Raw genomic sequence first — 26,407 nt, forward strand, 5'->3', positions numbered from 1 at the left:
GGAAGCTCAATAACACGAGTAAGGAAATCAGCACCATGAGTAAAGATGTAGAAACATTGAAAACCAACCAAGTGGGACTTCCGGTCAAGATGGCGGCGTAGGGAAACGCAGTATCGCGTTCTCCCACAACCACATCCAAGTTACAATAAAACTACAGAACAACCATCATCCAAAACCGCCTGAAATCAAGCTGAATGGAAGTCCTACAACTACGGAATTAAAAAAAAAAAGCAGCTACATCCAGACCGGTAGGAGGGGCGGCGGCGCGAGGGGTGGCGGCGCGGCGGCGAGACGGGCTGGTCCCACACCCAAGTGTGGCGGATAAAAATCAGGAGGCTCCCGCGGCTGGGAAGGTCCTTCCTGAGGACTGAGGGGGTCCCCGTCCCACACCAGGTGCACCGCTCAGGTTTCCAGTGCCAGGAAGAGAAGTCCCCATAACTTCTGGCTGGAAAAACCAGCAGAAACTGAGGCTCAGGGAAGCTGAAGCGGCTGGAACCCCAGGCAGCTCCCTAAAGGGCCCGCGCACGGACTGGTCGGACTCTCTCCCTCTAAGCTCGGAGGGGAGGCAGCTCGAGGGGCACCAGAGAAATACAGGGAAGAACTGAGTTGTTTGGCACTGGAGCGAGGGCTGGAGAGGGGGCTTTCTCGGGGACAAACGTGCTGTAAGAGGCCTTTGTTCCTTTGGTGAGCCCTTCCCTGGGGCGGCAGACAGTCGCCATATCTGGGACTCCAGCAACCTGGCTCACACTGGTAGCCGCGCCCTGCTGACTCCCTGAGGCCCCGCCCCGCCCCGCCCCACACAACTTTCAAGCCCACCCAAGCTGTTGCTACTTGCTTAACCATAGGATTGGCCTGTCTTGGATCCTGCTTCAGGTTTTTCCTAAATTCTTTCAAACGAGCAGCATCGGGTCTCAGCGAGCCCCTTACCTCTCATTAAGTAATACACAGAAACAAACACAGGAGGCAGCCAAAATGAGGGGACAAAGAAACAGGTCCCAAATGAAAGAACAGAACAAAACCCCAAGAAAAGAACTAAGCGAAATGGAGATAAGCAACCTAACAGATGCTGAGTTCAAAATACTGCTTATAAGGATGCTCAATGAACTCAGTGAGGGCCTCAAGAGCATAAAAAAGTACCAGTCAGAAATGATCGCTGCAAAGTTAGAAACAAAGGAGGCTTTGACTGAAATAAAGAATAATTTACATAGCTTCAATAATAGAGTATGTAAATCCAAGGAGCAAACCATCGATTTGGAATATAAGGAAGCAAAAAACGCCCAATCAGAACAGCAAAAAGAAAAAAGAATCCAAAAAAATGAGGATAGTGTAAGGAGCCTCTGGGACAACTTCAAGCGTGCCAACATTCGCATCTTGGGGGTGCCCGAAGGAGAAGAGAGAGAACAAGAAATCGAAAACCTGTTTGAAACAATAATGGCAGAAAACTTTCCTAACTTGGTGAAGGAAACAGACATACAAGTCCAGGAAGCACAGAGAGTCCCAAACAAGATGAACCCCAAGAGGCCCACACCAGGACACATCATCATCAAAATGCAAAAGGTTCAAGACAAAGAGAGAATCCTAAAAGCAGCAAGAGAAAGGCAGCTAGTTACCTACAAGGGAGTTCCCATTAGGCTGTCAGCTGATTTCTCAAAAGAAACTTTGCAGGCCAGAAGGGAGTGGCAAGAAATATTCAGAGTGATGAAAACGAAGAACCTACAACCAAAATTACTCTATCCTGCAAAGCTGTCATTTAGAATCGATGGACATATAAAAACTTTCCCAGACAAGAAAAAGTTAAAGGAGTTCATCACTACCAAACCGTTATTATATGAAATGATGAAGGGTCTTTTTAAAGAAAAAGATAAAATGTTTGAACAAACAAAATGGTAATGAATACATATCTATCAACAATGGAATCTAAAAACAAAATGAACAGGAAGAACAGGAACATTCTCATAGATACAGAGAACATTTTGTTGGTTGCCAGTTGGGAAAGGGGTTGGGGGAATGGATGAAAAAGGTGAAGGGATTAAGAAGCACAAATTCATTGCTAGACTGACAAACCTCAAAGGTAAAGGGGTTGGGGGGGTGGGAAGAAAGAAACCAAAGAACTTATATGCATAACCAATGGACACAGACAATAGTTTGGGAAAAGGTGGGAGGGGGGCGAGAGGGGGGAGGAGGGGGTCAATGGGGGAAAAATGTGGAACATCTGTAATACATTTTACATCCAACAATAAAGATGTGGAAAAAAAAAAAAAAGAAAACCAACCAAGTGGAAATGAAGAATGACATAGCAGAAATTAAGAACACATTGGAATGACTAACCAGCAGAGTAGAGGAAGCTGAGGACAGGATCAGTGAATTAGAAGACAGGGTAGAAAAAATCAAACAATCAGAAAACCAAAAGGAAAAACACAATTAAAAAACAGGAAGTTAGCTTAAGAGAACTTTGGGACAACTAAAAATGTAATAACATTTGCATCATAGGAGTCCACAAAGAGGAAGAAAATGTGCAAGCGTTAGAGAATATATTTGAAGAAATACTGACTTTCCTAACTTTCCTAACTTGGTGAAGGAATAAGGCATTCAAGTTCAAGAAGCACAGAGAGCCCCAAGTAAAAAACCCCAAACAGGCCCACACCAAGACACATAGTAATTAATATGCCAAAAATTAAAGACAAAGAGAATCCTAAAGGAAGCAAGAGGTAAGCAACAGGTTACCTACAAAAAAACCCCCATAAGGCTCTCAGCTGACTTCTCAACAGAAACGCTACAGGCCAGAAGGGAATGGCATGAAGTAATCAAGGTTATGAAAAACAAGGATCTAAATCCCAAACGACTTTATCCAGCAAGGCTATCATTCAAAATAGAAGGTCAAATAAAGAGTGTTCTAGATAAAAAAAAAAAAAGCTAAAGGAATACATTACCACTAAACCAGCACTGCAAGTTATGCTAAAAAGACTGGTGTAATTAGTAGAAGAAATAGGAAGAAAAATATAACCACACTAAACAAAAATGGTAATCAGTTATCACCTTAAATGTGAATGGTTTGAATGCTCCAATAAAAAGACACAGAGTACCTGACTGTATAAGAAAGCATGACTCACATATATGTTGTTTACAAGAGACCCACCTCACAACAAAAGACTCACATAGGTTGAAAGTGAAGGGGTGGAAAAAAATCTTTAAAGCAAATGGAAAGCAAAAGAAAAGCTGGGTTGGCAATACTCATATCTGATATAGTAGATTTCAAAATGAAGGCCATAACTAGAGACAAAGAAGGCCACTACATAACATTGAATGGATTTATGCAACAGGAAGATATAACGTTGGTAAACATATATGCATCCAATATAGGAGCACCAACATATATTAAAAATCTTTTGGAGAACTTCAAAGGAGAAATCAACAGCAATGCAAACATAGCAGGGGACTTCAATACCCAGCTGACATCACTGGATAGATCTTCTAGAGCAAACATTAACAAGGAAACATAGGGTCTAAATGAAGCGCTAGATCAAATGGATTTAATAGATATCTAGAGAGAATTACACCCCAAAACTGCAGAATTTACATTCTTCTCAAGTGCACATGGGACATTCTCAAAGACAGACCACATGTTAGGGCACAAACTAAGTCTCTACAAGTTCAAGAAGATTGAAATCATATCAAGCATCTTCTCAGATCACAATGGTATGCAACTAGAAATCAATCACAACAAGAACATGCAAAGACATTTGAAAACATGGAGGCTAAATAGCATGTTATTGAACAATAAATGGGTTACGATGGAGATCAAGGAAGAAATTAAAAACTTCCTGGAAACCAATGAAAATGAACATACACCAACACAAAAATCTGTGGGATGCGGCAAAAGCAACTCTGACAGGGAAGTTCATAGCACTACAGGTCTACCTCAAGAAGCAAGAAAAATTTCTAATAAATTATCTAAGCTCACAACTTAAAGAACTAGAAAGCAAACAGAAAGAAAACCCCAGAACAAGTAGAAGGAAGGAAATAGTAAAGATCAGAGCAGAAATAAATGACATGGAGACCAAATAAACAATTCAAAGATTCAATGAGCTGGTTCTTTGAAAGATAAACCAGATTGATGGACCCTTAGCTAGACTCACCAAGAAACAAAGAGAGAGAACCCAAATACACAAAATCTGAAATGAAAGAGGAAATATAATAACTGACACCACAGAAATACAAAGGATCGTTAACAAATATTATGAACAATTATACGGCAACAAATGTGACAATCTAAGTGACATGGACAAATTTCTAGAAACACATAGTCTCCCAAAACTGAACCAGGAAGAGATAGAAAACTTGAACAGACCAATAACAACAAAATAAATTGAAGATGTAATCAAGACTCTCCCAGCAAACAAAAACCCAGGCCCGGACAGCTTCATGGGGGAATTTTACCAAATATTCAAGGAAGAACTAGCACCCATTCTCCTCAAACTAGTTCAAAAAATTCAAGAAGAAGGAAGACTTCCATACTCATTTTATGAGGCCAGCATAATTCTAATTCCAAAACCAGAAAAAGACAGTAGAAAGAAAAAAACTACAGACCAATATCCCTGATGAACATAGATGCCAAAATCCTGAACAAAATACTAGCAAATCAGATCCAGCAATACATCAAAAAAATTATTCACCATGACCAAGTGGGATTCATCCCAGGGATGCAAGGCTGGTACAATATTCACAAAGCAATAAATGTGATACACTACATAAACAAAATGAAATATAAAAATCATATAATCATATCAATAGATGCTGAAAAAGCATTTGACAAAGTCCAGCACCCATTTCTGATGTAAACGCTCAGCAATGTGAGAATAGAGGGATCATATCTCGACATAATAAAGGCCATATATGAAAGACCTACAGCCAACATCATACTCAATAGGCAAAAATTAAAAGTGTTGCCTTTAAGAACAGGCAACAAGACAAGGATGCTCACTTTCGCCACTCTTATTTAACATAGTACTGGAAGTCTTAGCCACAGCAATCAGACTGGAAGAAAAAATATAAGGGATCCAAATTGGAAAAGAGGAAGTGAAACTGTCATTATTCACAGATGACATGATACTAATCAGTAGAAAACCCAAAGGCTCCATCAAAAATTTACTAGACTTAATAAATGATTTTGGCAAAGTAGCAGGATACAAAATTAACATCAAGAAATCGATGGCATTCTTATACACCAATAATGAAACTACAGAATATGAAACTAAAAACCAATCCTATTTACCATCGTGGCAAAAAAATTAAGATACCTAGGAATAAAGTTAAGTGAAGAAATAAAGGACCTATTTGCAGAAAACTACAGGTCATTGAAAAAGAAATAGAGGAAGATATAAAAAAGTGGAAGCACATACCTTGTTCATGGATTGGAAGAATTAACATCATTAAAATGTCCATACTACCCAAAGCAATCTATAGATTCAATGCAATCCCCATCAAAACACCAACAACATACTTCACAGAACTAGAACAAATACTTCAAAAGTTCATATGGAACCAAGAAAGACCTCGAATAGCCACGGCAATCTTGAAAAAGAAGAACAAAGTTGGAGGGATCACATGACCAGATTTCTGGTTATACTACAAAGCCATGGTAATCAAAACAGCCTGGTACTGGCACAAGAACAGGCAGATAGATCAATGGAACAGAATAGAGAACCCAGAAATGGACCCAAGACAATATGCTCAATTAATATTTGACAAAGGTGGCAAGAGCATACAGTGGAGTAAAAACAGCCTCTTTAATAAATGGTGTTGGGAAAATTGGACAGCTACATACAAAGAAATGAAACTAGACCATCAACTTTCACCATACACAAGAATTAACTCAAAATGGATAAAATACTTAAGTGTGGCTCATGAATCCATAAAAATCCTAGAAGAAAATGTAGGCAACAAAATTTCAGACATCATACGCAGCAGAATTTTCACTGATACATCACCTAAGGCACAGAAACAGAGGAGAAAATGAACACATGGGACTACATCAAACTAAAAAGCCTCTGCACAGCAAAAGATACAATCATCAAAATGGAAAGGCAACCCACTCTATGGGAGAGCATGATTGCCAATGATATATCAGATAAGGGGTTAATTTCCAAAATATATAGAGTGGTCATACAACTCAACAAAAGGAAGACAAAGAACCCAATTAAAAAATGGGCAGAGGAACTAAATAGACACCTCTCCAAACAGGACATACAAATGGCTAAGAGACATATGAAGAAATGCTTAACATCACTAATCATCAGAGAGATGCAAATTAAAACAACAATGAGGTATCACCTCACACCTGTCAGAATACCCGCCATCAACAAATCATCAAACAACAAGTGTTGGCGAGGGTGTGGAGAAAAGGGGACTCTAGTACACTCACTGCTGGTGGGAATGCAGACTGGTGCAGCCACTATGGAAAACAATATGGTGTTACCTCAAAAAACTAAAAATTGAACTTCCATTTGACCCAGTGATCCCACTTCTAGGAATATACCCTAAGAAGCCTGAAACACCAATCAGAAAGAATATATGTACTCCCATGTTTGTAGCATCACTATTTACAATAGCTAAGATCTTGAAACAGCCCAAGTGTCCATCAGTAGACGAATGGATAAAAAGGCAGTGGTACATATACACAATGGAGTACTATGCAGCTGTAAGAAAGAAAGATCTCTTATCCTTTGAGATGACATGGAGGGATCTGGAAAGTGTTATCCTAAGTGAAACAAGCCAAACAGAGAAAGACAAATATCACATGATCTCACTTATTTGTGGAATATAATGAACATAACAGTCTGAGGAATGGGGTAGTGCCAGAGATGTGGAAGTGGGGTACAGACTGACAATCCCCAGAAGAAGGGGTGGGGGGAGAGATAAACCACAGAACTTATATGCATGTATGCATGAACAATGGACATGGACAACAAAGCTGGGGACAGGGCGGGGAGGGGGAGAAGGGGGGAATTAGTGGGGGAAAAGGAGAAACATCTGTAACAAGAATAAAAAAATAATTTTTTTTAAAAAAGAAAATGATTCTGGTCTAATAACTATACAATTAGCAAACTATTTTTTAGGTGTTAAAATATTCATTTTCATTTTATCTTTTTTTCTCCAGTGATTTTTCCCCCAAGGATAATATTTTTATTCGAGAAGTGGATGCCTTAAAAATGTTACATTACTGAATTTTAAAATGTAGTCAAGATAATAATTTATATTCAATTTGAAGAAACTTAAATTGCAGATAAGCAAAGAAACAAAAATCAAATCAAATGATCTGCAATTCCATTTCCAAAATGAAAACATTAAGCATTAAGCTTTGCTGCATACCTTTCTAGGCTTTCCACCTCCGCCTAGAGTATATGTATACACTTTACAAAACACACAGGTGGTGCTGTGCTATACATGCTACCTTTAAAGCCCATTTATTTACTGACCAGAGTATCATGAATATATGTTCATGTTAATTAACAGGCTGTGCAATGTTATTTCTTTATTTTCCTTCTTATTGAATTTATTGGGGTCAAACTGGCTAACAAAGTTATACGGCTTTCAGCTGCACAATTCTACAACACATCGTCTGCACACTGTATTGTGTGTTTACCACCCCAAGTCAAGTCTCTGTCCATCACCATTTATTCCCCCATACCATTCTCCACCTCCACCCGAAAATCACTACACTGTTCATGAGTTTTATTTTGTTTTATGTTGTTCAATCCCTCCACACCCACAGCCAGCCCCCTGACAACAGTCAGCCTGCTCTCTCTGAGTCTGTCTCTACTAGATTCCACATATGAGTTGAAATCACATGGTACTTGTCTCTCTGACTGGCTTATTTCACTTGGCATAATGCTCTCCAATTCCTTTTGTGCTGTAGCAAAGGGTAAGGTTTTTTTTTTTTATGGCTAAGTAGTATTCCATTGTACCACAGCTTTTTTATCCCCTTATCTAGTGATAGACACTTGGACTGCTTCCAAAGCTTGGCTATTGTAAAGAATGCTGCAGTGAACATATGGTGAGACTATGTTCTTCTAAATCTGTGTTCCTGATTGCCTTGGATAAATTCCCCAATGTGGGATTGCTGGGTCATAAGGCAGTTCCATTTTCAGTTTTTTGAGGTAACTTCATAGTGTTTCCACAGTGGCTGCACCAATCTGCATTCCCACCGGTAGTTTCCCTTTTCTGCACATCCTGCCAACACTTGTTTGTTGATTTACTGATGGTGGCCACTCTGACAGGTGTGAGGTGATATCTCATTGTGGTTTTAATTTGCATTTCTCTGATGAGTAGTGACGTTGAGCATCTTTTCATATGTCTATTGGCCATCTGTATGTCCCGCTGTTATTTCTAATGACTGCATAGTTTTTCTTTGTGTGAATGATTCATCATTGATTTCATTAGTCCTGTGTGATTGGGCATTTGTTTTTAATTCTACAACCTTATAAACAATGTCAACATCAATGTCTTGCATTTACATTCTTGCTCTTGTGATTTTCTAAGAGTATAATTGCTGATCCATATCAAGTGTTTGATTAAAAACCTTGGTAGATATTTTCAAACTATCCTCCTGAAAACAGTGTCCACCTTCCTCATAACCTTGTTAATAGCAGATTTATCAAGTTTAACCTGGTTTAGTCAAATAAAGAGAAAATTGTATCCATTGTTGGAATACAGCTTTTTATATTCTTTTATGAGATGTTAGGTTTTTGATCGTTCCCTTATTCTTATTGACTAAGAATTAGAGCTCCTCTGTGTTAATTGTATTAATGATTTGTCTCATACATTGTATTTTTCTCAGTCTGTCATTTGCAGAACTTCCTCATGGAGTTTCCTGATACACAGAATTTAACAAATATATCTATAGCTATGTCTGTATTCAAAATCAGCAATGTGTTTTGTTTTGGTTTTGCTTTGGGTGTTATGTTTTGAAAGCCCCAACTTCACCTCAGTTTATTTGGAATTTATACTGGTTTTAACTGTGAGAAAGAAATACAGCTTCATGATTATCTCAGAGTTCTCCAGAACATGTTTTATGGACACTATTTCTGTGGGGTCTTAACAGGGGTTAATTAAAAGAAGGATGCCATGATCAAATAAGTTTGGAACAACACAAGGTTTAAGAAAAACTGTTGTGTTTCTTTACTGCAAAACTTGTCAAAGTGGAACATATTCATTGCTATATAATTTGAAATAGCTAAACACTGGGAGCAGTCCAAGTATACAGTAATATCATACTAACTAAATAAGTTATTTTTTCCCATGCTGCTTTAAGAAAAAAACAAACTAAACAAAACAAGAATGCTGGCTGTTTACTGATCGGTAAGGACATCCAAGATAAATTGTTAATAGGAAAAGCAAGAATAGGGTGCATTATATATTTTGTGTTAAGAAAGAAGACAATGAGATTATATATTTAAACTTTTCTAGATAAGCATAAAGAAACAACAAAGGTCAGAGGGAGAAATCTTTTCCTGATTGCCTTTTTATACTTCCTGGTTTGTGTACCATGTGAATATATTACCTATAAAAGCAAGTCAACGTAATATATATATATTTTAAAATGGAAAGCATTTCAGAGGTTTCAATATACTAATATATTATGTGATTCTTCAAGTTAGGGTAGTGGTTGGTTATGCAGTTATCTAGAAAGTTATTTGAGTATAGAATCCTACAGAATTTTGGGTTATCAGGTTTCTGAAAAAGTTATGGAATAATCTTTATAGAATGTAGATTTGACATGTTATCTGTAGTATATACCAAATACAAAATATTATAGTCTTGTGTGTGTGTGTGTGTGTGTGTGTGTGTGTGCATGTGTGTGATTTCTATTCTGTTTTTTACTGACCAATTCAGCCCCCATTTATTGAGTATTTCAATATCTGGAAGGGCAAGTCACTTCTTACCATTCTTTTTCATTGTTTTGGTAATATCAAAACAAATTCTTGTTCAATCTTTTCTTGAGCTATTTTTATCCACTTATTCTTCCAAATGATTTTCTTCATTAACCACCAAAACATATTCGTGGGAACAATTTGAGAAAAACAGATAGCTTCATGGACTTAAGTAAATATAGAAGAGAGACTGCTTTATACCTGCAGATATTTTGAATCATGTGAAATATATTTCTCAAATATTCTCTTATGTCATTCAGTAAAGTCTAAAGTAGCACAATCACAATGCTTTCCATTTTTATTCATATAATTCCTGACTCTTTTTAAATTATTCTGTGTTTTTGTTTCTGTTGTAAAGGAGGTCTGTTACTCATTTGATTTTCTCAAGGATTACTGCTGATATAAGCTACTTTTTTTCTTTAATAGATACAACATTTTAACAAATTTATTTTGGCATTTATTGAGATGAATATATAATTTTTCCCTTTGACCAGTTAATTTGGTGAAATATAATAACAATCTAATGACTTACTAACCTTATTTGCCAGGAAAAAATCATGCTTAAAAACAAAGCATTGCTATTTTAAGACAATTTTGAATATTTTTTGGTGCATCTTTTAATTACGATGTTTGCATCTATATTTGTAAATGGAATTAATTGGCCTAAAACTTGGTTTTTGGAGTTCTTTTTGTCAGCTTTTCACACTTAGATCATGTCTAATGTGTATAATAAATTACCGAGTTCTCCATATGGTTCTGAACTCTTGAAGAGTTTATAGGGTATTTTGAAAGAATTTCTCGGCACAAGTGTTGATCCCAGTGCCTTTAAAAAAATTTTTTTCCCTCTATTGATTTTAGAGAGAGAAGTGAGAGGGAGAGAGAGATAGAAACATTGATGAGAGAGAACATCATTTGGCCACCTCCTGCAAGCCCCCCACTGGGGATTTGGCCCATACCTGGGCATGTGTCCTGACTGGGAATCAAATGGGTGACCTCTTGGTGCATGGGTCGATGCTCAACTACTGAACCACACCAGCTGGACCCCAGTGCCTTTTATAAACAGTATTTCGCCCTGGCCGATTTGGGTCAGCAGTTAAAGCATTGGCCAATAGACCAGAGAGTCCCGGGTTCGGTTCCCACTAAGGGCACGTACCTCGGTGGCAGTTTGTCCCTGGCCCAGGTTGGGGTCGTGTGGGTGGCAACCACTCAATGTGTCTCTTTCTCATCAATGTTTCTCTCTCTTCCTTTCTCTTTCCCTCCCACTCTATCTGAAGATAAATGCAAAAATGTCCTCAGGTGAGAATAAAAAAACCAAAAAACAAAAACAAAAAATCCCAGTATTTTCATTCCTCCCCACTCAAACTGCATCAATTTGATTATCTACAGTTTTGTGGAAAATCATCCATTCTGTCTTACAGTCAATAATAATGTTGCCCGGTGTGCTGTCTCTTACCCTAAGTTTAAGGGCAGCTGCCTCTGGAAGTTGATCGTGGCAGCTCAAAGGAACCCTTAGTTGGGTGGTCCCATCTTTCTCAGGCTTATACTTTCACCTCCTCATTAGAGGTTTCCAATAAGAATTGCTCTTGACAGTCCTTGGTGGCTGCTCTAGCTATACAATATCTACCAGAAATGGAGTGAAATTTGCATGCCAACCTTCCTAATTTGTGCATTAATATAGGCTTTTCTTTCTTTCCTTCTTCCTCTTCTCCTTTGCCTCCCCTCTCCTCCCCGCCACCCCACCTTTCTTCCTTTTTACTTTGTTCTCCCTAATTTCTTTCTGAGAGTCGGGGTTAAGGGCTTATTTTATGCTACCACCTCTCCCCGAAGTGTCAACAGCACTTTTCATTCCTGGTTTAACTGTTTTTCATCCACAGTGATGACAACACGAGAGGCCCTGAGCTATATCTGTAAATGCAGTGGGTGTCAGGGGAGGAGATTAATTGCAACAGCTAGCATAATCAATCCCTGTAATACAAACACGCTGACACTCCCTTGGCCAAGGCCTGGAGCAGCTCAGCAAAGAATCTATACTTCTTCTTTTTTTTTTCTCTCATTTGTGAAATAATCAAGATAATGGAAAATTTGAGAAGTTGTGCTACAGGTACATTTTCTAATATTTACTTTTTCCCTCTCACTCCCTGTCAGTTGATTTTCAATTTTCGTTATTATTAATTAAAGACTATGTAAAAGTAAAATATTTCAGCTAATTTCTGATGATGGGCCATAACACACAAAAGACAAAATGCCATAATAGTGACAATGGCATATTTTTATAGTTTTCTATTATAACTGGTGTTTATAGAGCATTGTATTAGAGCTAATATATTCACATTCATGTACACGCCCACAAAGTTTCCAGGTAATTAAAGTCATGAATGATCCTGTTCTCTCCTATAGCTTTTTTTCCCCAGTGTATTAGTAATATTTGCAATTCCAAATAGATATATCTTCATGCAAAAACCTACCACAATGTTATGTACATAGAAGTTTAATTAGCAGAAAATGACATATGACCAATATTAATAAATGATTAAGGGAAACTGAAATTTCTAAGGCTGTTTAAATCTCATTCTTGTGGGTGTCTTTCTCATTTTGCATCCTCATTACAGACTTATTCTTGACCTTGGTGATGGGCCCCCTGATAAAGAAATGTTGACTTGTTCATCTTCCTTGTCCTCAGAGATGTTGCCCTAGAACTGTCTGGGACCCCTGTAAACTGTTAGCCTGTTACAGCATTCTCAAGAGTGGGCTTGACTATGAATAATTTTGAAAGCTACTGCACACTCCTCAGAGTTTTTATTGTATTTTTCAATTATAGTTTACATTCAATATTATTCTATATTAGTTTCAGATACAGCATAGTGGTTAGAAAATCATGTACCTTACAGAGTGGTCCCCTGCTGTTTCAGGTACCCACCTGGCCCCATACATAGTTATCACAATATTATTGACTATATTCTCTATGTTGTAATCTATTCTGTAACTGCCAATTTGTACTTCTTAAACCCTTCACCTTTTCCACCCATACCCCAACACCTCTCCCTGTTTTTATTTTGTTTACTTTGTTCTTTAGATTCTACATATAAGGGAAATCATATGATATTTGTCTTTCTCTGTCTGAGCTATTTCACTTAGCATAATACCCTCTAGGTCCATCCATGCTGTGGCAGAAGGTAAGATTTCATTCTTTTTTATGGCTGAGTAGCATTCCATTGTGTATATGTAACATAGCTTTTTTTATCCATTCATCTATTGATGAGCACTTGGGTTGCTCATGAATGCAGATTGGTTCAACCATCATGAAAAACAGTGTGGAGGTTCCTCAAAAATTAAAAATGGAATTGCTTTATGACCCAGTAATTCCACTTCTGGAAATATATCTGAAGACACTTGAAACACTAATTCAAAAGACTATATGCACATCTATGTTCATTGCAGTGTTATTTACAATAGCCAAGATAGAAAAACACTCCTCCTAGTTTTAATAGAATAGGGCGGTTGATGCATTTTGCAAAGCCAAATATTTCTTCTTTATACTTTTATGTTTCTTTTACTGCTTTTTTCTCCACAGAGAAGAGTTACTCTTGGTTACCCATGAAATTGTTCTTCTTCACCAGCCAATCAACTCTACCCTTATTGAACTTCCTGGGTTATGTCACAGTTTTGCAAGAGCAGCCATGGTTAAGCTGCCTGGTTGCTAATTATTGCGGAAATCAATTACAAAATATGATAATATGGCATTAATAATGAGTTCAAAGGTCCACTTTCATGAATATTATAATGTTAGCATAATTTTCTGTAACTGTGGACTGTAATCAAACCAGAGGATGGCAGAGGGCATTGAACCAGTCCCCGCAGGTATCTGTGGATGTAGCTAAAGGAGCCCACTTTGAAGTGTAATGTTTTATTTTACTAGTCAACTAAGAGAAACCACTGGAATAATCAATTTTCCAAGGAGGAGATTGGTTAACAAAATTATTTTCTACATACACATACACACGTATGTGTAATATATTCACATCAAGTTGAAGAAACATGTTTAATGATATAGGACATTGTTCATGATATGGTAAATGAAATAAGTAGATTATAAGACGTATATACAAATGACTCCTAATAAGTGAAATGTAAATTTTAACTATAATGGGCCAAAATGTAAGAGCTTGACAATATACTCTGGTGGTGAGGCTGTGGAGAAATAGGGCTCACACATACAGATGGGAATGTAAATTAATACAATCCCACATGGAAGGCAAATATTAAAATTAAAATGGTATATATCTTTAACTCAGGAATTTTATTTTTGGGAGCTTTATGCTTCAGTCAGCCTTGCATGACATATGTAAAAATTATTTATGGTGGCACTCTGTAATAGCAAAATGTTGGAGACAAATCAAAGTCCACCCAAAGTGGCTGGTTAAATAATATTGTACATTTATAACATGGAGCACCATGTATCTGAAATAAAGAACAGAGAAGCATTTTATGAACTGATATGGAAAGATCTCTAAGATGTATTAAGTTAAAAAAAAATAAAAACAGGGTCCAGGACAATGTACATAATATGCTGTTTTATGTTACAAAGAACGAAACAATCTGTATTAGTGTTGCTTTATATGTCTATAAGATACTTCAAAAGAAACTAGGGACAACCCTGGCCAGTGTGGCTCAGTTGGTTGGAATATCCTCCCAAGCACCAGATGTTCACAGGTTCCATTCCTGGTCAGGGCACATACCTAGGTTTTGAATTTGATCCCTGGTCAGGGCGTACAAGAGGCAACTGATAGATGTATCTCTCTCACATCAATATTTCTCTCTCTCTCTCTCTCTCTCTCTCTCTCTCTCTCTCTCTCTCTCCACCCTTTCCTTCCTCTCTAAAAAACAAAACAAAGAAAAATATTTCCTTGGAGATGGAATAAAAAATTAGAAGAATATTCATCAAAATGTTAGAGCCTTCTGTAAATAATGGGAATATGGATGATTAAAGAAATTATAGGAATTTTCATTGTACTCCATAGTGTAGTTTTAAATGCAAAAATAATGTTGTTAAGTGATTTTACAAGAATATGAACCAAGTTTATCTGTAGCATTTTGTAGCCCAAAGGTACATGCTTATAAATATAGTAGCAAGGGGTGAGGGCTGTGGAGACTGAGCCTTATTCTCTGGTTAACATTTGTCACATCCCTCCAGGGAAAAGCATTTGTTCTGTACCCCCTTGGAACAGTTGGGAAAATTCCAGGTGGAAATGGCAGGGGGCGGGGCACCCATCCACACTTTGTCTTGTTTAGAGGTGAGTACTTACGAATAATTCATCCAGGCAAAGCATCACAGAAGGTAATTTCTTATGGAGAAACTGTTGGGGCTATCCCAATGAAAGCAGTTTCCCGAGAGCTTGTATAAACAAAATTCTTTAGATAGCATTTAATTTTAAGTTTAAAAAATATGAAACATACATTCTAGAAAAAGTGCATAAATCAAATTACCCAGTATAATAAGTAACTTTTAGGCAAACGTTCATGCTACTACCACTGAACTCAAGGAATATAATGTCATGCCTCAGAAGCCCTTCTCAATGTCCCTTCTTGATCATACCCTTTCCCTCCCCCAAGAGGTCATTGTGGTCCTCACTTTCATGGTGACGACTTTTTTACTTGCATTTATAGTTTTGCCACCTACTCATGTACTTTGAAAGATATACTTTCATTTTGCCTGTTTTAAAACTTTGTTTATAAGAGCTATTCACGTTGCATGGGACTATATCGTGTTCATTCTGTTAGCTCTATGATATTCCATTACATGTTTGTACCATAATTTTTAATCTATTCAACTGATGATGGACATTTGGAATATTTTTATTTTGAAACATTAAGAACAATGCTGGTAATATGAACAATATGCTGGGTGTATTTGCGTGCATGAGTTTTTCTAAGGTAATTACCCCTGAGTGAAATTGGGAAGTTATAGGGTATAAATAGTTTCTTTTCTAGACCCTACAAAACACTTTCCAATGTGGTTTTATCAATGTACACTTCTCCTAGCAGTCTACAAAGGATTTCCTTGTTCCTTATCTTCACCAAAAGTTCTAAATGCTTAGTTTAGTCAGAATTCTTAACATTTGCTAGTCTAGTAAGTGTGCAGTAAGATCTTCTTATGGTTTTAATTTGCATTTCACTGGTGATGAGTGAAGTTGTGTGCCTCCCCATATGCTAACTGGTCATTTGGATATTTCCTTTTGTGGAGTGCATGTTCAAAACTTTTGCCTGTGCTTTTATTGGATTGCCTTTCTTTCGTAGTGCTTAATTTAATCCATGTATTACTAAAGAGTCTAAATGATGAACAATCAGGGTTGGAGGTTCACCATGCAGCCAGAGAAGGCAAATGCAGTAATTTAAGGTTTTTCAAAAATACCTATTTATGTAATAAGCTGGCACAAATTATTAGATGAATTGGGCCTAAGCATCTGCCCACAACCCTGTCTGATGCCAGTCATCTGCCCATGCACCCAGATCAATGTGTGATGCTAGCAACAGTAGTTAACATTCACCACTCTTCACACGTGCCTGGTGCTGGGATAAGCACGTGTCTTATTTATCTCTCTCAGTACCTCTGTTAGGCTTAGAGGCTTAAATAACCGTTAGGACTCAACTAGAGAGTGATGCGGCTGAAAGTGGCTCCCTCATCTGACTGCAGAGCCCGTGTTTTTATACTCATTACCATACTGCCTCAACACAGTTGCCTTCTGGTTTCAAATTTGGCATTAATATGTATTTTGTTTTGTTTTTTTTAATCCTCATCCGAGGACATTTTTCCATTTTTTGTACAGACAGAGTGGAAGGGAGAGAGAGGAAGAGAGAGAGAGGGAAACATCGATGTGAAGGGACACATCGAGTGGCTGCCACCCGCACGACCAACCAGGGCCGGGGACAAATTGCAACCGAGGTACATGCCCTTAGCGGAAACCGAACCCGGGCCTCTCCGGACCGCAGGCCGACACTCTAACCGCTGAGCCAAACCGGCCAGGGCTTAATATGTATTTTGGAAATGGCAATAATTTCTAACAGAAGATAATATAGCTCAGTTCTTAGTTTGGAGCTGGCAAAATTAAATTTTTTAAAATACGAGTTCATTGATTTTTTTAGAGATAGAGGAAGGGAGAGGGAGATAGAGACATCGATGTGGGAGAGAAACATCCATCAGCTGCCTCCTGCATGCCCCCTACTAGGGATCCAGCCCACAACCTGGACATGTACCCTGACGGGGAATTAAATGGGGACTTCTCAGTTCATGGGGCGACGCTCAATCCACTGAGCCACACCGGCCAGGCGGAGCTGGTAAAATTTAAATTCCTTAAAAATATATCATAATGAGTATGAAGGGTGCTGACACACAGAAAATGGGTTTAGCTTTCCATGCACTGGACTTATGTTCGTATCACAATCCATAAGTGAATGGCAAATATGGATTCTTTCAACTCACTACTGCATCCATAAACATTTTATACGTCTTGAATAGACTTATGTTTTTAAAATAAAAATCATGAAATAAACAATGATGGTGAATCTAACCACCCATCCGGCAGCGGCACCCCTAAATTCTCAAAGCAAGGAAAAGGACAGCCTGACATACTAAGTTGGTCACTAATAAGCATAAAACAGCAAAGTGTTCAAAAGCAAAACATTCATTTCTTGGACAGGAGCCCCAGAGATCTGTGGGAAAATAAATCTTTATTTCCAAGTTCAACTTTGAATTTGTTGGAAGATAAAACAACTGTGCATATTTGAAACCAAAGTTGTAGCCCTGGCCAGTTTTGCTCAGTGGTTAGATCAACGGCCCGCCGACCAATGAGTCGCGGATTCGATTCCGATCAAGGGCACGTACCTCATTTGCGGTTCGTCCCTGGCCCTGGTCTGGTCATGCAGGAGGCAGCCAGTCGATGTGCCTCTCATATCAATGTTTCTCTCTCTCTCCCTCCCTTCCACTCTATCTGATAATACATGAAAAAAAAAATGTCCTTGGGTGAAGATTAAAAAAAAAACAAAGAAGAAACCAAAGTTGTAAAAAGGTGATTAGACTGAAAAGATTGTGACAACTGAGAACAGAGTCGCTCTCCATGAAGTCGACAGCAGTTTCTGAAGCAGTTCATATAATATGCTTTAATTCAGAGGGTTTTTCTCCCTGTTTTGAGGGAAGCTTCTGGATTGAACATGTTCATGGGTCCTGTACAGTTTGTAAAGCTATGTTCTTTCTCCTGCTGAGACCCTGCTCAGACTTGTAGTTTTGTTTGAAAGAATAGTTTTCAATGTCTCCTTCTGAGGTTGAACATTAATCCCCCCGCTGCTGGATCGATCAGATCCCACTGTTTGTGTCTGGATGGCAAGCCTGAGCTTTATATATTGCCTCTAGTGAGCCTCATTCCACGCTCTGTGGAACAGGAGTCGCTGGATAACTGTGCGCAACAGGTTTGCGGAATCTTAAACCTCAGGGTGGCAGGGATAGTGTCTCATTTTACAATTTGATAAGTTTAAAGGCAATGCTTATATGGCAGTCTGATTAATTTGGTTCAGTAACAGTATCTTACCTTTTCTATGGCATTGAACCATTGGCAAGGACACATGTTCTTGTGTGTTCTTCACAACTGTTCATGGGAAGCAGGGCTTTTCTGTCTGCAGTTTAACAGCGAAGAGAGATCGTGGTGCCCAGCTAGTAACAGGCAATCTTGTTAAAACTGAGACCTGGTTCTAATACCAATATCTTTTTACAATTTACACAATAAACCCAAGATTGGAGAATCATAGGTGACTTTCATTATAGAGGCCCACATTATCGCCCTGGTCAGTGTGGCTCGGTTAGTTGGAGTGTCGTCCAGTGCACTGAAGGGTCTTGGGTTCAATTCCCCGTCAGGGCACATATCTGGGTTTCAGGTTTGATCCCCGGTTGGGTGTGCACGGGAGGCAACCGATCAATGTTACTCTCTCACATCAATGTTTCTCTTTCCCTCTTCATTCCTCTCTCTCTAAATTTAAAAAAAACAAAGCAGAAAACCATGTCCTTGAGTGAGGATTGAAAAAAAAGAAGACCCCCCCATTATCAAAGTGCTCGGAGTACAGAATACTGGTGGTAGTATCAATGTCACGTCGATGCTCACTTGAACAGAGCCAAACAAAGAATAAGCCATTTCAATGTTGCCGTTTGAAGAAAATCATCAGGATAGTTTTGAAAAACTCCAAGCGTCATCAGTTAGTCTCCTGGAAGAGAAGCAGGACTGTCTTGTGGGAAACTCGTAATTGCTAAGACCTCAGCACCCTGGCTTTGCCTTCCCATGCATTTTACACGTGTGTGTCTTGTTTCTTCAACTGGAAAATCCTGCAAGGTAGGCATTTTGATTTGGTTTTCCCAGAGGCAAGTCCTGAGATAAAAAGTCAAGTGTATGCGACTTACGTGGGAGGAGAGAGAAACACCAGCGGGGACTGGGGTGCTGGTACAGGGAAGAGAAGGTGGATAACAGTGGGACTATCAGCGAGCCGGCTGCCACAGGGTGACTGGTGCTTAATCCCAAGAGTAAACCATGGACACAGTGTAAAACACACTCAGAGACATCCCACATATGGGGTGAGAGGGCCGGGCTGTTCACACACCAGTGCTCATCAGTCTTTGTGGAGAGCTGCTGGGAAGAGGGGGTGATTTCTCTACCCTCCAGCACACTGTGCAAGAGGGCAGAGTGGCATTCTGTAGCTTAGGAGAAGTCCCCAAATAGACACAGACACCACAGGGTAAAATCACTGGTGAATAGGAGGAAGAATATGAAGGGCACCCAAAGGGTCTGCTAGAATAGGATCCAGATCTTTCTCAAAAATATTTTCTTTCAAAACCAGAATAGTATTTGGGATGTCATAGTCCCCTGATAACTATGGATATCAGAGTGGTATTGAAGAATTCTTACAGATACAATTTAAATCCTATCTGATGAAATAATATAGACAGAAAAAAGGAACAGGAAAGGGCAGAGGAAGCGCCAGGGAGTCGTCTCCACTCACACTTTCTCGTAGATCTTGTTGGGATGTTCTGGCCATTGGATCAAGCACACCACTCGGTTGGGCATGGTCTCCGTGGTTGAGTAGTAGCCCTGGGGGAAGGCCAGCAGCAGAGCCAGGACCCAGATGACAAAGATAACCACCTTGGTGGCTGTGGCAGACAGCCGGGGCTGGAGGGGATGAATGATGGCCATGTACCTGGAGCAGAGAAGAAAAGACAAAGTTCCCATTTAGTTAAAACCGACGTTAGGTTATGCAATTTCCTTCCAAGGAAAACTTCCCCCCAACCTTCGACTCCTGGTGATTTTCACAACTATTTTCTGATACCTTTTTCATAGTCTATCCTTAAGCTTTACAAGTCTTATGACATAAAAAAACAAAAATCCATAAGAAAAATAAGCCAGAACCCATCAAGCAATATTCCAGGAGAGGAGTTTGCCTCATAGAAATGCTCATGTGAGGGACACAGTGTCCAAGCACCGGTCAGTGGCTTACAGTGAAATTAGGAACAGACACAATATCACAAATGTATTCAATCTAAAGATGATCTTTATCCTTTTTGGATTAAAGAATAATGGTAATAGAAACAGTCGTTTTTAAAGTCCTTGTGTGGCAATTTAAACGACTAGTGATCCTCCGTCGGCCCACACAGTTTGGAGGAAGTGAAGGTGTATGTGTGAGAAATCAGTGGCCTAAACCCAGCAGAAAACAACAGCTCCTAGAAAAATCCTCACCAGTTTTGTGAGCATCTAGAAGTTAGTGTGCAGTAACAACACATGCTTCATGAGGAGAAAGACAGTCTCCACCTGCTGAGACAGACACCCGCCAGCCTATGAAAGGTCAGGGTGGATGAATCCTCCTTGAAGGAAGGGGAAGAAGGAAGCAAAGTGAATGACGACTTAGGGCCTGGGACCCTTCCTCCTTTTCCTCCCACCTGGGACCTGGCACTTAATGGTATCTTCTGAACAAATGTGTCCACACGCTTGAATTTGTGTGCAGCCTCTGAAGTACAGAGTACCTTTTAGGAATAGTAAATATATATATATATATATATATATATATATATATATATATATATATTTTTTTTTGTTAATCCTTACCCGAGGATATTTTCCCATTGATTTTTAGATAGAGTGGAAGGAAGGGAGGAAGGGAGAGAGAGAAAAACATCAAGCAAGAGAGACACATCGATTGGTTGCCTCCACATGACCCCAACTAGGGATGGGGATCGAACCTGTAACCCAGGTACGTGCCCTTGACCAGGAATCGAACCCGAGATGCTTTGGTCCGTGGACCGACACTCTAACTGCTGAGCCAAACCATCCAGGGCAGGCATAGTAAATATTTTAATCAGCATTTCATGTCAGTTATAATCACATCAATTCTGCCTCCTCCATTTTAAAAAAGGCATATTGTTTTGTGTATTTTTCTTGCAAAGTGTATGAATCCATCCCTTAAAATATGCATGCATATTTTTCAGAGTAGGAATTAGATCGTATACTGCCTTTGGGGTTTAAATGTAATCTGATAAATCTACAGAGTCGTGCATTTGATTGTCCAATGCGCAGGTGTTCCTGGCCTCCCTGGGACAGAATGGTCCATGGAGACTGAGGAAATGAGCAGACAGCAGTGCGGCTGTCAGCTGCCTCCACGTAATTCCACGCAATTCTTGCTCCACTCTGTCGGACTTCTAGATCTGGAGGCTAGAACTGGGGCCAGCGTCACAAGTAAAGCAATTTCATCAGCATGCACTCCACAGATTCACACTGGGCACCTGATGCGTGCAGAACACAGCGTTTCCTTCTGGGCTCTGAGCTTCCAATTTCTCCAGGGAGAAAAGGCACATAAATAAGCAGCCACGATGTGAAAATAGGATATTCAACCTCCAGTGTAATCTGGTAAGTGCCATAGAGCCTTAGGGAGGCTGCAGAGGTAATCAATCCTCAGAATGGCAGGTGGGCTATTGGAGGAGAGTAAGGAGGCATGCTTAGCTAGATTTGGGGTGAGTCTGCCTGAGCGTCTGGCTTGGAGGCAGGAAGCATTCAGAGCCTCCTTCCCTACTCAGTGTCATGGTTACATCTGACTTCCTTTCCAGGAAGCTTGATGCCTCAGTTTTTACAAAGGCTTTCCTGAGCTTCTCTTCAGCATCCTAAACTTTAGAATACCTTTCCCACATTTTCTTGCTAGGGACCTAGGTTTTCCTTCTCTGGTCTCTAAGAGCAATGCCATTGAAGGTGTTTGGTGTATAGAGGCTGGATATTTTGCTTTTACATAAAAATGTAATGATAACCTCCAGGAAGGAAACCCCAGAATCCTTCCTTCTGCCTCTTTTGGATATTGGGTAGGTGGTTCTGGAGTCAAGAGAGAATAGAATTAGGAAGAGACTTGAAAAATATATTGTAGTGGGGGTGAGTAGTAATTTATAAATTTCTGGGCAAGTTTCCCTGTTTAAGTTGGTGGCTATAGAGCCTATGACTCAACTGCTATCTATAGGGCATCAAAAGAGAGAGAAAAAAACAAAACCCTCAAGATACTCAGACTCAAACATTGTCTGTCTTCTTTAGGTTACTCCAAGGGGCCATAGCTACTTCCAAGGGAGGTCCAGTATCCTACAGCGTTTATGACCTCCCGTTCCTGGGGTGGTCTCCTGAAAAGAACCCTGGGAAGTCATGATTTCCCTCTTGGATCTGCCTCTTTCTGCTGAATGACAGCAAGAGGGCACTGATTTGCCCTCCAGCTGTGCGGCTGTGGTGGATGAGGGGATCGCAGACGTAGAGCCAACAAGGCAGACTAGTGCAACTACTTGTCTTCTTCCAGTTTGGCAGAAGGCTGGACCTGGAGGGTCGTGGCCAGAATCTCTTGAGTACTTGCATTAAAATCGTAAGCTTGCTTATTGGATCGTTTCCAAGCTTTTCCCCCTCCAAAGCTGGACACATGCCCACGAAGATGCCTTTCCTTTCCAGCACCGCCCAGGCGCCTGCTCTCACTGCGACCGTGTGTTCTCCGGCTTCTCGGAGAATTAAAGAGGACACGCGGGAGAATGTGGCAATTACATCGCCCCTCTTTAATGTTATCTCAAATGCAATCTTTTAATTTGCTTTTAATGTAGGATAAATGCTCAGTCTTAAATAAACATATGCTAACACCCGTCCTCATGCCCAAACTGGCAATACACTGTTCGGAATCTAACATGACTGGGCTTCAGAGGATTGCATCGGTATATTGGTGCTGTAGCTCCAAATGGGTGGCAGAGAGCCATATTTTATCTCTATTGCGAAAATTGCAATTTGGGAGGCCATTTCTGTTAACTCTCTGCTGCTGCCTGAGTGTGGGAGCCATTTCAGTGACAGACGAAAGCATTACCCACATAAAGCCGGAGAGAATAAAAAAGATTGGCTTTTAAAAATGTATATATTTGCCCTGGCCGGTTTGGCTCAGCGGTTTGAGCATCGGCCTGCAGTCCAGAGAGACCTGGGTTCGGTTCCCGCTAAGGGCATGCATCTTGGTTGCAGTTTGTCCCTGGCCCTAGTTGGGTTGTGTGAGTGGCAACCATTCTATGTGTCCCTTTCACATCGATGTTTCTCTCTCTCTCTCCCTCCCACTCTATCTGAACAAAAAATGGAAAAATGTCCTCGGGTGAGGATAAAAATTTTTTTTTAAAAAAGTATATAGTTTTACTTGTTTAAAATACAGCCACTTATAAATCCCCCTCCTTTCTTTATTGTTTTCCCTTTCTTCTTTCTCTCTCTTGCAATCTTCACTTCTGGGGCTTGTGTGACATGCTTCTTTCTTACCCCAAAGCTAGTGCTGTTTGGATACTTTGTCCACAGATGGAAACATTTTCTTTTTTCTTCCCTCTGGCCCATTCCTAGCTTGGATTCCATTATACATTTATGTGTTTGTTTGTAGCCACCCTGAACCATTGTTGTTTATTAGATTATAAGTTATCACTGAGCAAGTGCTGCGAAGCCCTAGGACAATAACATTCAATAAATATTTATTGAATGCATAGTGCTCACAGGACTGGAAGGCAGTCAATGAAACGTCTTTCTAGTTCATGCATTAATCATCCAGCTGCCAGAAAGAGGGGTCTGTAGGCTGTGCGGATGTAGATTATGTTCTCCACTTCAGGTTGTTCCAGCCCCATGGAGGGCCATGGACTCTGATTTGAATTGTATGTGGCCTCCCAGCTGAAATACCTGTGGTGCTGTCTTCCTCTTGAACAATTATGCTTTATAAAATGAACTCTCTATAGAGTCCCTTATATTTGGCCAAATATAAGGCTGTACAGTTTTTAAAAAGTCAGAGTGAAGCCCTGGCCAGTTTGGCTCAGTGGTTAGAGCGTCGGCCTGCGGTCCAGAGAGATCCGGGTTCGGTTCCCGCTAAGGGCATGTACCTCGGTTGCAGTTTGTCCCCGGCCCTGGTCGGTTGTGCAGGTGGCAGCCACTCGGTGTGTTCCTTTCACATCGATGTTTCTCTCTCTCTCTCTGTTCCTCTCTCTCCCTCCCACTCTACCTGAACAAAAAAAAAAGGAAAAATGTCCTCGGGTGAGGGAAAAAAAAAAAAGTCAGAGTGAAAAGCAATTCCGGTCTTCTGACAGGCCCAGGATCTTCACAGCTTCCTCCTGCGCTAGCCCTACCTCTTCCAGCTGTGAGGACGTTTTTCCTCTACCAGGAGATCTGTCCTACCATGCCCCTTCCACAGCCTTTTCCCTCCAATTCCAGTGCCCACCCTCCCGTAGCTCCACTCACTTCTTCCTGGGTTGGTACAAGTTTCCTTAAAGAGACCATATCTCCCTGAGTTTATTTTGTTTATTTTTATTTTTTTGGTATGTGCCCCTAGTGGGAACCGAACCCCGGACTCTCTGGTCCACAGGCCCATGCTCCAGCTGCTGAGAAAACTAGCCAGGGCTCTCCCTGAGTTTAAATGACCAGGCATGATGACAGTTGAGAGTATGGCTGCTATAGTCTAATTCAGGTGTTGGCATTTTTTTTTCTGGAAAAAGCCAGATGGTACAATTTCAAACTTTTTGGCCCCTACAGTTTCTGTCGTAGTTACTCAAGTCTGCCTTTGCACAGGCAGCCATAACAAGTCAACTATTGGGCATGACCATGTGCCAATAAAGTTTCATTTTCAAAAACAGGTGGTGGGCTGAACTTGACCCCCTGGGTCATGGTTTGCTGACCAGTGGTCTAATTTATGAGAAGTGATGAGCAGAAGGAATTAGAACCACAGGAGAACATGGCGTTCCCTTTAGAAACACTCATTACCTTTGACACATGGAGGACTCAGACAGAGGGATGAGTCTGACAGTCCAAAGCGGTCAGTGATGGGGTCAGCCACCAGTCATAACCCAGCATCTCGACTCTTGTCTGAGTACAGTGGTTACTCAGTCCAGGATGGTTTTCCTCCTATCTCTTCTTGGCTGGCTCCTACATATTGTCATGGCTTGGCCCGGCCATCATGTCTTTGTGGCTGGGTTAGATGCCCTGACTTTACTGCTGTGAAGATTTCTAACCTGGTGCCCACCACGCTTCATTTACATTCCTACCTGTCTCTTCTTTCTTCATCTTCCACAGATACTTTGAGGTCTGCAGTTGCTGTGACTTAGCATATCAATATCCTTGTCCTCCCTCAGCCTAAGGTGTAGTAAGTGCTCAATAAAAGCTTAATTGGCACATAGCAGGGGTTTAGTAAATAGTTACAGAAAGAAAATAAATGCAGCAGGAGAAATGCATATGTACTATAATTTTATTCCTTCCCATCTGAACATATGTGAGAATAATTATTGCTCAGTGTTTTCTGCTACACAGACATCCAGGATCATTCTACAGGAGTGAGCTTACTGGACCTGAGTCATCAGCATTTCCTATCTCTTGACATTAAATCCTTGAATAAATTCTCAATAAATATTAGTTGATTAAATTCTGCATTGGCCAGTACGTTGGGAACTGCACAGAATTCAGCCTTTCTTGTATCACCCTCTGGCTCTTCCTCTGGATGAAAGGTTGCTCCGTCCTCTTCCCCATTCACTCTCCACTTCCTTTCTGCCTCAGGGACCACACGGTCTTTCTGCCTGAGATCACTAACATTTCATCAGCTGGGGTTTTCTTCCAGGACATTTCTTTACTCTCCAAAATCTAGGCACTTCATTTGGCCAGATTACTTGACCAGCAACTTTGTCTATTCAACTGAGCTCAAACTCACAAGACTATAACCAAAGAGGCCCTTGAGCAGCCAGCAGAGTGGACCCAGCATTCACACACGGCCAAAGCATTCTTGGTGACGGCAGAGCCCCTCGAGTCCTTGCTGCCATGTTATCTACTATTCTAAAAGGCACGAGTTTTTGGTTTTTGCATTGTCAGGGGACTCATTTAAAAAAGTGCCAGCTGACAGCAAGGGAGCAGTCCATAAAACCATAAGAAATGAATGCAAGACAGATGGAA

The 26,407-nt window shown here is 40.2% G+C and overlaps 1 protein-coding gene across 1 annotated transcript in view; it reads right to left on the reverse strand.

Moving 5' to 3' along the window:
* TACR1 (tachykinin receptor 1) overlaps positions 1-26,407 on the reverse strand; it is a 162,270-nt gene that overhangs the window by 53,768 nt on the left and 82,095 nt on the right. The window contains exon 2 of the mRNA XM_036263131.1: positions 19,965-20,159. Within this exon, the coding sequence (XP_036119024.1) occupies positions 19,965-20,159 (195 nt within the window). The remainder of the gene's footprint in view (positions 1-19,964; positions 20,160-26,407) is intronic.

Source organism: Molossus molossus, unplaced genomic scaffold, assembly GCF_014108415.1.
Source record: "Molossus molossus isolate mMolMol1 unplaced genomic scaffold, mMolMol1.p scaffold_m16_p_15, whole genome shotgun sequence".
In the NCBI taxonomy this organism is placed as follows: domain Eukaryota; kingdom Metazoa; phylum Chordata; class Mammalia; order Chiroptera; family Molossidae; genus Molossus; species Molossus molossus.